Raw genomic sequence first — 13,573 nt, 5'->3', positions numbered from 1 at the left:
AGGCCAATCTTATAAACTAAAATATTCATGTAATTTCAAAGGGATTAATCAACTCCAGGCTGGCACACAAGTCCTTTTCACATGCTTAATAATAATGCCCTAACAGAAATCAGAAGAAAGCTTGAATATGCTGCTAATGTCAAATGTGAGAGTAGGTGGACAGAATGAGACTTCTCTACTTAAAGGAAAGACCTACAAACAAATCACATATTACATTGTTTTTAGTTGTATAATTTTCAGATTTGTGAGAATATTAAGAATAAAGAAATAATACTAGCTAAAAATATTCTATAAACATTTCTACCAATGTGCTACAGGGAAACTATTCCTGGAAAGCCCTTGGGTGTCTGCAGTGCATAGTCTTGGCTGGCAGCACAAAATTTTATACCAGTCTTTGACGAAAAAACATTTTGATTTTGCTTGTATGGATCACAGATCTTTTAAACATTGACACCTAGAACCTGAAGTACTCCTCCTCATTTCAAATGACTTAATGAGTGGGTACTTTTTAAAAACACATTAACTGATGAAGTAAAAAAAGCAAAGGCATATGCACTGAATCCCTTTTAACCAGTTGTCCACTAGGGTTTTTTTTAGCATTATTGTACCTACAGAACATACCCAAAAATAAATGGCTATTACTCTGGCTATATAATATAGCAGCTGAAAATAGCTGAAGAGTAGAGAGTACAACACTTGAAATTTTTTTTAAGTATTTATATGATTAAATACTTTGTATACACCAATATCAATTAAATAAAATAAAAATGGAAGCTTCAGGGATTTCTCTCCCAAAAAAAACTGGGTTTTGCAATACATAACCAAGACATTTTATGATGGACAGCCCTGGAATCATTTTTTTGTGCCCAAATCTGTCAGGCATCATCACAGTAACAATTTTATTTTATGTCATAACTCATAGCATTGCAAAGTTATACTGTTTGGTACAAGGTGCCTTCTTGTTTGGGAAAAATACTCTGCCTTTTTGGAAACATTAAGTCTTTTGTGCCTAAACAATCTCTCAAAACATATATTGTGGTGGCAGTTAATGTTTTATTTTTTTTAGAGATAGCTAAATAAATAAATACACACACATACACATATGTACACTTTATATCAATCTGAAGCAACAAGCAAACAATTTGTAACTATTAATCATAATCTATTTTCAAAATTATTTTTCATGCCAGTCCTTGAAACAATTTGTTTACCACGAGACACAGAGACCTGACATTTGGTACACAAGATTGGGGTTTCTGTGCTGCAATTCACACATCTTCTCCTACCTTCTGTTGCAGTTGCCCTGCAGAAGTTCAGTGCCTTTTTATTCATTTTTCTTCCTGTTGTTGCTTTTTTCTTGCATTTCAAGTCTAGAATAAACTTAGTAAAAACATACATTTTCATACTAGCTTCTTCCAGTGCTGGCATAAGGGTGGAGAAAATGCCTTTCCTGGCAGTCCTGACCACAGGGAGTCAGGAAGGAAACAGTTGGAGGCCAATGACTAGATCATGACTGTGGTAACAGTCGTAAGACATATCTACCAAAAAATGCAGATCTTTAGTGATGGATTGCGGTCTTTTTTGGTTACCAACACATATAAGGGGTCTTTCAGCATATACAATACATATCAGTTCTTCTTGTCAGTTTTCCAACAATGCATTGCTTGTCCAATCACAGAGCTGCACATCTGATGTGAAACTAAGAAGGGAGTTGAGTTACCTGCCTAAGCATATCTTTGTACCAGCATGCTTTATAATCAAGCATGCAGAAGATGGTGAATTTCAACATAGTCAAGGGAAGTTAACGTGGACATATTCAATGAAACTCAAAGATGCTCCATCTCAGGTAAGTATTTCAGGTTAGTATTTAGGCTGAAATGTCATGAATGCTTTACAAAGTGTTAGATAGATAGCCATATTTGACAGCTAAAATCAAAAACTGCCAGCACCTTCTGTAAGACATGGGACATCTGCTGCTGTTCTCTTTTCATCACCTTAGTATGTGATCTGATCAGCCCAATCACAACTGTGACTGTATTTTTAAATCAATTGAATAGCAATTTCCCTGTGGGATTAATAAAGTATCTCTCTCTATCTAAAAACATTATCAGTTTATATCAAAAACATGGACATTTCTGGGGGTGTCGAAACTTTTGACCGGTAGTGTATATAAATGTTGTCCACTGTTCCTGAAGTCCATTACTCTTAGGATGCACTGTATCATTTTTAGGCCCATTGTAAAATTTATCTGAAATGTTTTACACTACGCATATTTTCATTTACAGTCTATTATGATATTTTGTACATCGATGCAGAATTGCTCAAGAAAGAATTATCATGCATCTGAATTTTTTTTCCAGCCCTCATGCAGTAGAATAAACAGACAGGTTAACAACACATAATACTAGCAGAACGGGAATTTTTCAACTGGAACGCAGCAAAGTATCTTTAAAAGTCACATAAGTCAGAACCTGATGAATATATATCAGCTGTGCGATATTTTTATATGCTTAAATTTTGAGGGTGCTTTAGTTCCAGGGCACCCACAGAGCTGGCATGTGTGTTGATTTCCTTCTCTTCAACATTCAGCTTATCCATGTTACAATCGGGACAGTCGGAGAGTCTTTCATTGCACACTTTTCTTGTTTGTTTGTGCATGAGAGGGTAGAATGTCAGTGCCTGATCCACATGATTGATGCAACCATTGTGTTATTGTAGGGTACCACAGCAAAAGGCTTTGTGACTTTCACATTTGCCATGAACATTGACAGTTGTTGCATTGTGAACATTGCTTAGAGAGCCAATTTCTTTCTTTCCTTCCACTTGATGGCAATCATTTTGCTTTTTTGCCATGCACCTACCTGCACCGCAGTGAATTTTTAAGCGACTCAAATCACTAGGCAAATAATAGTAAGTTGGTCGTACAGCACCCTATGCATCATTTTCACCATCTGTGTCAACATATGATGAGTAATTCACACTATCATCACAATCACATTATTAACTAATGGTTCAGTTTCAGTTTGGTCTAAAATTGGCTTTACAGCTTTTCATTTTCAACATATTGTGTGATTCGGCTGAAGGCTCCCACTCATAAATACTGAATTATAACAGGCCGGCAAAACACTCAAATACTCAAAGATTTTTTCTGCCAACATAATGCTATTTTATCCATTAGATGGCAGTAGTAAATACTGTCCCAAGGATTATTTGGGCTTAACACTATACATTGGATCATAATAGTTTATCCCAAGACACAGTCAGGCTTAACAGTTTTTTTTTTATATATATATATATATATATACACAATATATATATATACACAATATATATATATATATACACAATATATATATATATATATACACATATATATATATATATATAAATATATATATATATATATATATATATATAAATATATATATATATATATATATATATATATATATATATATATATATATATATATATAAATATATATATATATATATATATATATATATATATATATATATATATATATATAAATAAATAAACAGAATTCCAAGCCTGAGAGATGTTTTGGATTAACACCAAAATTCAGATAGAAGAAGTATATGCAAAGCCTACCTGTAACCCACAGAAACACACACAAAATCGGCTGTGATTACTTAACACTAGAATTACCAGAGCCTACGAAAAAACTCGTATATCCGGCCCACCTTAAATCGCTTCTTAAAACCTTTCTCACCTCTCCGCCAGCGTCTTTTGTCATCTAAATGTACTGATAAAGACAAGCTGCCAGCAGCCGGCTATTCCATCCCCCCCAACGACTTAGAACGTAAACAGGCTTTTCCCAGCTCTTGCCTTGATTGATTATCTGGGAGTGAAGTGGAGTTTTAGAGTAGAAATAATAAGATTGTTATTTGAAATACACGCATTTCATATGTGTTGCATTTCTACAGTAATCTGTGTAAACACATTGTTAAAACAGAAACGTGTTATATATTCTAGTAGCAATTGACAAAATGTAGGCATAAACTATATAATGTATGAAGCCTGAAGTCCAAATATCAAAGACACACTTTCACAAAAGATACAAAAAAAAGCCACCGCCAAAAGAACCCGCCTTAGTGTGAGACATTGATATGAATTAACTATCACTGCTTCCGTGGCGTAACAGTATCAGTTACTGACTACGCATCAGAAGGTCATGAGTTCGATCCTGCACAACTCCCATTTGAGAAGCGTTCTTATTTTCACTAATTTAGAATAAAAAGATACATTTGATTTCAGTCTGTAACAGCTGGTGTAATTTATGATATTTGTAAAGGTTAGCTTTATTTTTTTTAAATTCACTTTTCATTGTCTCAGTCGCGTTCAGGATCCATCCCTACCGCCCCCAACCTGATGCTGCGGTTTTTACATAAAGACGCGCTATAGTACTGCAGTGTATCACGATACATACGACCGCGTGTTTTTTCCCCCCAGTATTGCCAGTCCCCACGTGTTGCTGTATGCTGTTTCTTTTGTACTCCAGGACATGCAGAGGAAAGCATAGTAAAGAGCAGTAACTTCAGCGCTATATGCAATCATCAGACACTCCCCATCTGACACTGCTGTTTTCACATAAAGACGCGCCAAAGCTCTGCAGTGTACTTGTGACTGCATTGTCGTACCAATGCTTGCGAACTGAAGCGTCTGCATGCACTTTTCGTGGCATTACACGCATATTTTTTGAGCATGCCCATGTAGCTCAAACACAGGAACATATGTTGATGCAAAAGTATAACAAAACAAGTGCACTTTTATTCAAGACTATAACCGAAGAAAAAAGAAAGCAAGTTACAGTAGGCGGTTGATATGACAGCTTGCGTGGTGGAATGCTAAGAACTGCTGATTTCCATTCTGTGCTATATAACTTAACATTTGAATCTGATGATTGCATATAGCGCTGTCTGATTTAGTGTGCGCAAGAACATGCAGGTGGCCAGTTGCTGAGTGCTACAACGCACATTTTTAAAAAGAAAGAGCCAAATATATGTGACGTTTTGAAGAAATCATTTTATGACGCGAACAGTACCAATCAGAAAACATCGTCGAAGTAATGCAATATTATTTGAAAACGAACAGCGTCAGGTTGGGTGTGAAGTTATACTGGCGCTGTTTGAGTCAGATCAGAAGCTGAATAAGCTGAAAAAGCTCCTGTTCTGACTCTAAGTAAAAAAGCATGAATTAATCAACAGAAATAACCGCGATTGACATTTTAAAGTTAACGATTTACAGTGCATGCCAATTTATAAATTCAATGTCCGTTTGAGGAAAAAAAAATCACTTTCTTCAAAGCTGGGAATCGAACTCGCGTCTCTGTGGCACAGTAAGGCAGTGGTGCTCCAAGTCAGCAAACCGTCTTTATAACTTATTTTTTTCAAGATCCATAACACACAGACAGACAGAGCACTGCGTAATACAGAGACAGACAGGCAGAGATATACAAATAAACAGGGAAGGCACATGTACTGAAAGAAAAAAAAATCAACATGTGCGTTGTTTCTGCAGCACTGAATGAGCTCACCTGGTCTAACATCACCCCTCCCTCCCGATCTGACTCTCTAAGTAACAGCGCAAGTACAGACACAAATCAAGTGCATGTGTGTACTGTATAATATTAACAAAAAGAGCAGCTTACTACTGAAAACGGCAAATATAGGAGTGAGTGGGGATCGAACCAGTACTCTTGATTACACTTGGTTTGCGTCTGTACTTGCGCTGTTACTTAGAGAGCCAGATCGGGGGAGGGGTGACGTTAGAGCGGGTGAGCTCATTCAGTGCTACAGAAACAACGCACATGTTGATTTTTTTTTCTTTCAGTACATGTGCCTTCCCTGTTTGTTTGTATATCTCTGCCTGTCTGTCTCTGTATTACGCAGTGCTCTGTCTGTCTGTGCGTTATGGATCTTGAAAAAAATAAGTTATAAGGACAGTTCATGTTAATTGCAGTCTCAATTGTTAAAAAAATATTTTAAAAGGAGCATCCCACATGAAAATATAACGATCTCATTAACTGACAGTGCATACCAATTTACAAATTTTATGTCCGTTTGAGGTTAAAAACAAAAAAAAGAAGTAACACTTTATCCCCAACGGGGAATTGAACTCATGTTTGTGAAGCAGAGAAAAGCTACTTGGTCTGAGAAGCAAGTCTTAGCGTGCTACGCCACAGAAACTGTTATATGGTGTGTGAAGCTTTTGTGGAAGTGTTTATTTGATCTTAGGAACTCGGGCTTTACACATTCTACATTTTGTAACATTTATTACTAAAATATGAAAAAGTTTCTGTTTTAGCAATGTGTTTACACAGATTACTGTAGAAACTGAACACGCATGAAATGCATGTATTCCAAATAGCGATCTATTATTTCTATTCTAAAACTCCAGCAGTTCAGTCACTCCCAGATAATCAAACAAGCCATGAGCTGGAAAAACTTAGTGAACATTCTGCGACGGTAGGGGACGGAATAGCCGGCTGCTCGCTGCTCCTCCAAATCGGCACATTTAGAAGACAAAAGAGAGGTGAGAACGGTTTTAAGGTGGGCCGGATCTACGAGTTTTTTTCGTAGACTCTGGTAATTCTAGTGTTAAACATGTTAAATGCAATCAAAACCTATAAACGAGTCTGAATATTTATCAGGAAACTGCTACGTTAACAATAAGGAACAACATTTTAAAGCAAAGTACATGAATTATTCCTATAGTTAGTTCCACTGCTAGACTGTAGGAGACAGAAAAATAAATAAATAAAATTAAAAAAACCATGAAGCTGGTGGTACAGTGTGCTGAATCTGAGCTAATTCTTCAATACTGGACACTTCAGAGTAATGGGCAGGAACAGACATTGAAGGAATGATACAGTACCTAAACTACCTGACTTTACAATTAAACCAAAAATGTAATACAAGTTGCCTGAATATTTGCATTCTGCATCTTTCTTCTTTTAAGTTATGTTTATCAAGTCAGCATTCGACTAAGAGACTATACAATGCTGGTTTGGCTCAGACAACTAAAATGAGCATTTCTGACTCTGAAATGACACAAATTGTGGTCTTAAGACACTCATTGCAAGAAAATGACAATTGGAAACCTGTTTTTGCTTGCTGGCTATGGATGCTTAACATTTTTAGCAAAAACAAAACTAAACTAAAAGATCTCAAAAGCAAGAATGACTTTCAAAATGCCATGGAATTGGTTTAAAATCTGTTATTTAGAGCCAAGCAACATAAATGCAGAGTAAAAAAAAAAGTGTCCCAAAGCAGTGTGAATGGGGCTTGTTGAATACGTAGAAGACTGTAGGTTTTCACAAGGATGATACAAACTAAGGATTCATAAATACAAAATAAACAGATCTTGAAAGTGGTGTGCGCAAAAAGCGCTGTAAAATACTGCAAAATTGCATGGCATATCTAGAAGTGCACTTCACTTGACTTAAGTGCAATGCGTACTTCCCCTTTAAACCCCCAAGACAGCCTGGAATTGAAGATGTATTGAAAGAAAACACCATATACAGTGTAACACTTTACTGCTTTGCCAACCTCTTATTTAAAATTGTGCCCAAAAACTCAAAACAGGCAACTGCAAGATGACCAATGGTGAAAGGCATCAGTTTAATATAGAAAGTCAGCTCATATACAAATCAAGTTAGTCATAGATTCCTGAAAAAAATTGCCCCTTTCCTATCTCCATTAGTTCAACTGCACCATAACAGGCGTTTTATTTTTAGTAATATATACACTCCCAAATTTTTCTGAAGTCCTTAAGTTCTATACACCTGAATGCAGATCTTAACTGGGGACACCCAATCCTAAAGCACCACTACTCTACCAGGCTGCAGCACCAGAACATATCAGCCACTATAGAATTTGAAACTCCAATTGAAACACAGTTTCTCCTACCAAATCAGAGATGATAATTTTTATATGACTTAAAAGAAGAAAAAAAATCTACAGTTAACTGCATTTTTCATAACTTCACTCTTTTACTCACACACTGCAAACAGCAGAAGGCAAAGTTTAATACACACCTTCTGACCAGCGTCTTTTTTCTTTCTTTCTTCTTTCTTCCTTTTCTTGTCTTCCATGAACTACTGTTCTTGTTCAGGCTGTTTTTCGCTATGGACAAAGCACACCAAGATAGATCACTGAACATGCATTTGGAGAAAGCAGAGTGAAAACAGTGACTAGAGTGATTTATATTCCAGATGAAAGTGTAAATCATTAATACCTGAATATCTAGATACATATAGATCTAGTTACTCACACACACACTATATACACACTGTATAAACACAACATTTTACAGAAACCTTTCCAGCTAAAAATAAAACTTTGGATGTTATAAAAAAAAAAAAAATGTTGCAACTCTGGACTTTTCAGGATACATGGTAGCCCCCTCACATTATCGATTTTGCCTTTAAGACATGGAGTGGGTATTGAAAACCGGCATTAAATTGGTATCAGTTCCAGAGTTGTCAGTACTAAAATAATCAAGTTCCTGGAAAAACAATGCCGCTATACTAATTATCCCCTAATGAACACGACACCTCAGGCACCAGGCAATCACTTTTTAGTCTAGAAGTTGCGTGTATACATACTCTGATCTCCAGTCATCATGACAAATAGGCTAAAGCGCTTAGTGTGGCCTCACTTTAGCAAATGTAATGATAATGCAGCCGAGTGCATTGTGTGTAAAAAGGGGTAAAGGGGGCAACATTAGCAACCTTGTGAAACACAACATAAATGTGAAGCAGTGTAGCGTGTTTTGACTCTTCAAGACAAAGGCTGCTGAAACATACTCACACTACAGCCTCCCAGCTCTGATGCTGCTGGAATTTGCCTAACTTAAAATGCAACTGTTTAGACATCATTAAGTCAAGGTAACACTCATCATCATAAAAGTCAGTCAGTAGTTATTTACCCAAGACACACAAAGTGCATAAGTTTTAATTTGTGTTCAGACAGTGTCCGTCAAGCAGCAGCCACACCTTCGTCAGTGGATACCAGAATTCAGACACTCATCCCATTCTACATAGCTCGACGAGGAAAAACAATGAAGGAAAAAACAGCAGAATGTAACAGGGCTGAGGCGAAGTTTATTGTGAATGAATTACAGCCCTTCACCCAAGTGGAGTCGAGTTGGTTTAGGCATGCATAGCATAGCACAAATCGCTAACTGCTATGCAAGTTACCTTAAGCTTGAAGTGAGCTGTCCTGACAACAAAGGATAAGTTAATTTATAACCATAACTGTTGCCCTTTAAACCTTGAGTTACAAGGTGATAATAGCAATGTTAATGATATAATTAAAATTGGATTCAAACTGTTTATTTTATTATGCAGATTGTTAAATTGTTATGTAATTATATTTAGAATACTTTGAATTTAAAGTAAAACTCTTGTACTTATGCTAATTTATTTTATAGGTCTGGACGGTAGCTAATGAGGGAATAGCTCAGAGGAGAGAGGAAAAAAAAAAAAAAGGTAATCGGGGAGTAATGGCGTGGGTCTCGGTAAAGTTGTCGACAAAATAACTATATGTAAAACTTTTACCATAAGAAATTTGGTAACCTTAAAACAAACAGCTGATTCCAGCACAGACTTAACTGTCGGGAGAGAAAACGTGGACGTGCTGGTGATTAGACGTATTTTGTTGAGAATGCCAAACTGCTGAGCACCGGGGAGCCATCCGTGAAAGGCTGAACAAAGCAGACATAAGCGGGCATTGGAGTTCATCTTCACTGTTGGATGTTGTTGCAGCTGACCAACTATCACAGCCAACTTGACACTTTCCACTACATATAGGAATGTCTGCTTGCTTCCGCTGGGAAGTCAGTCACCAAGTAAAGCTGCAATCTCAAGCAAGTACCAGGCCGGCAAAGTTTACGTGTGGTAGCATTTACATGACTTTCTTCTTTTGCTGGCTTAAGTATAATAAGAGCATTTTACTTATTTTTTTCTTTATGCTTTCAGAGAAAGAACTGTGGAGTAAACAAATTGCTTTCTGGTCTTAAACCTACTGAATTTATGATTTTGTATGGGACCTATACTGTATATGAAAATACAAGTTCATGCAATTAAACTAAACAATTGAGTTCTTGTGTGTTTTTGATAATTGGCGTAGCCATAAAGGGGAAAAGAAGGCAGGGATTTAGCATGTGGCTGAAGTATTATTAAATGTGGTTTAGTAACAAGGGGTGCAATTCATGGTAATGTTAAGTAAATTATTGAGTTAACTGATTAACATATTAGTTTTTTTTATTATAGTATGAGTTCAGAAGATTATAATCTTAAGATTTAATAGTTCACTAGATTATTAACATAGGTTCGTTCATTAAAATATAGTGCTGTGTATAACAAGGTCATGTTAAGATTTATCATTTGAAAGAAAAAAAAAAAAACTAAACTTGGATCAGCTCCATCAGTAAAAGCTATGGGGTGGTACATAAGCAATGCAAAAATGAACAAAATTAGTTCTCAGTTGTAAAAAAACATTTCTTCAGCTGTAGGGAGATGACGACATCCCTTATGCCCAGTTACCACCCCTCTTCAAGAGACACATTATCTCACCATATTATGGAGAGTGGTATCAATAAAAGAATCAATAAGTATCGGTATCGAGACGCAGTACTGATATTGGTATTGATAAAATCCTAATGATGCTCATTCCTACTTAAGATATTGAAAAGGTTTGTTTTTGCTATAATATCAATTATGTACATCTACATACAAGTAACTGCATCTGGAAGTAAAACAATCTGACAGTGAGGTTAAATTCTGCCTGTCTATTAAACTGAACAACATATCTCAAAGCAAGTATATCAGGTGTTGCAATGCAGTAAGCCAATAAAGCTTTCCAACACAAATTTAAATTAACCATATAAGACAACCAAGTTTAAACTCGAGTTAACTGAGCAGCAGTTAATTATTAACAAATGTTATCCCACATATCCTAAGGTTATTTTATACGCATTCAGTAAACAACTGGTTCTGCACCTACATATAGGCTATAAACAAATGTCTGGATTAATTTTCTTCTGACCACTATTCACAGGTGGTTTCCATTTAAGAAACAGAACCAAACATGCAATGCTTCAAGTGTGATAATTATGTTATGTGCTATAGAACTGCAAATCTGATACCAATTGGACAACATGCTGCTTAAAACAGTCACTGCATTTACCAGTAGGGAATACAGTAGTAATCAAATCTACAGCCACCACTTTTTTTTCTTTTTTAAATTTTGCATGTCTCAGAAGAAAGGTGTTGGGCACTCAAATTTGCATTCACAGCAGGAGGCGTCCAAGATTCCTGTGCTACGCTACTTTAGCAGGAATGTGCTGTAGGTTTGGAAATGCAGCCTGATCAGTGTGTCACACACAAAATTTGAATGAGTGCAGGTAAACGCGTAGCACTGCACCATTTTGTTGCTCGCAGGCTTCAAGTGCCCTAAGTTGAGAGCTTTATGCCAATAGGGCATCATGATCAACAAGACAAAACTCCTGCACCCCAAACTCACACACCATTCCCCCACCACCCCATGTAGATGTTACATGGGTAGATCAGCTAATTACTTGTAATCCACTAGCGTTTCTCGAACAACCCCAAACTACAAAGAGGGGTTGGTATCACACATTGGTGATTTTTGCAATGGTGATATGAACATTTAAGACATTGCATAGCCCTAAACTCAATCTTCCGAAAATAAATAAATCCACCATTTATAACAGGGGGACAAAAACACATTGAGTGAAAAATAAAAATGTAAATACTGATCAATCAGGGCACTGGTATTATTAACCATCAACATTTAGTTTTAGTTCTCTAGTTAATGAAAATGTGTTGAGTAGGTCTGATGAAGAATACAGAACAAAAACAAGCTCCCTGTTTCCATGTGTGTAACAGCACTGTTTAACAGGTATATTATTACCCAAGAGAAGAATCCCATCTACATTGACTGTATCCAAGCAGAAGGTGTTTTCTTTTGTGGACAACATATATAATATATATATTAAAAAAAAAAAAAAAAAAAAAAAGTGTTTGCAGTTTGAGAAAGTAGTTTCCCATCATCTAATTGTCAAAATACATGCATGCCTACTTCCCAATTGCCTGTCACTTTTGGGTAGCATATACTGCAAGATGTTCCTTTCCCAATATTTGTCTTCAATTTTCAGAAAAGAGCCCATAAAAACAGAGCACCCAATGTGATTAACATGATTATTATCCATTTCCTTCTCCAAATGGGCTGTCCACAATTAGGCATCCATATGCATTTTTTAAATCATATTATGTTGAGAAATGGTTGCTTTTACCAACACATCTGAAACAAAGTGAACTGTGCTCATTATTAGACATAAGTAGCAGTCACAGTACCATTTTTGCAAATCTGATCTTCTTTAATCTGTTCTCTCATATAAGGTTGCTTGAACAAACAATCCTGTTATCTTCAAGCAATGCCATTTTAATGGTTTTTCAGTGTTTGCTTCACGCCACTGCTGTATAGCCCAAATTAGATACTGGCCAATGGTTGTGTAATCAAGATCAAAATAATAATAAGTCTTTGCATTTATACAGCGCTTTTCTCACTACTCAAAGCGCTCGGCAATTGCAGGTTAAGGGCCTTGATCAAGGGCCCAAAAGAGGAGAGTCTCTATTGGCATTTACGGGATTTAAACCGGCAACCTTCCAATTGCCAGTGCAGATCCCTAGCCTCAGAGCCACCACTCCGCCTATAAAAATAAAATAAACCACTGCCTATTTAAAACTTAGAAGGGAACATAAAACAGTCTAACAAGCAGCTCTCTTCCAAAGGCCATACTGACTATGCCTCCCATTCATATTCAAAAAGTTATTTTCAAAGCATTAAATTAGGGGCAAGCACGTCATCTTGGCTCTCAGGGAATTTTATTACTTCCTAATGTAGAAAATAACTGCAGAATCATATGTGCAACTATCTCTATGCATTTAATTTAAAAACAAAAATCCTTTATTTCTATTTGTCATCTTTTTTTCTGCAGGAGTAACCCTATGCTTCTGTTGATGGAAAAGTGGAACCATCACTTTTCAGAGGAATATTTTTGGTCTTCAAGAAATGCAGATTTTTTTGAAACCTTTACCTTCAAGAATACTGACAAAGTTTTCTCTTGAACCTGAATGATGTAATATTAATTAGCTGTTTTGTGCTATCGTGTTTCCATGATATGTAGTCTTTTAATTTCAAACATTTTCTTATACAAAGCCAAGTCTCTGAAGGAAAGTGAGATGTGATAAATACTCTTTTTGAACATATGGCAGTTTCCATGTTTGTCACTATTTTATATGAATGTATATCAAAATAGGCAATGCAACTTAAATGTATAAGCATTATTTTACATTACAAGTTCGCATGCGTGAGGACATACCTTTAACTTAGAACCCTTCATATTAATTCTGAACATTTAAACTAAAACACAATAAAAATATATTTTGGAACTAATGCAAAACTCTTTCCATTAATACAGAATACAAGGTATGTAGGAATATCACTTGTAAAAAATAGGAAAC

General features: G+C 36.0%; 1 protein-coding gene across 1 annotated transcript in view; it reads right to left on the bottom strand.

Moving 5' to 3' along the window:
- Positions 1-13,573, bottom strand: part of tnrc6ba (trinucleotide repeat containing adaptor 6Ba) — a 104,778-nt gene that overhangs the window by 55,453 nt on the left and 35,752 nt on the right. The window contains 1 exon segment of the mRNA XM_051934633.1: positions 8,060-8,147. Coding sequence (XP_051790593.1) covers positions 8,060-8,116 — 57 coding nt within the window. The 5' untranslated portion in view covers positions 8,117-8,147.

Source organism: Erpetoichthys calabaricus, chromosome 12 (genome assembly GCF_900747795.2).
Source record: "Erpetoichthys calabaricus chromosome 12, fErpCal1.3, whole genome shotgun sequence".
Taxonomy (NCBI): domain Eukaryota; kingdom Metazoa; phylum Chordata; class Cladistia; order Polypteriformes; family Polypteridae; genus Erpetoichthys; species Erpetoichthys calabaricus.
The sequence above is the reverse complement of the archived record's forward strand: the minus strand, read 5'-3'. Positions and strand labels throughout refer to the sequence as shown.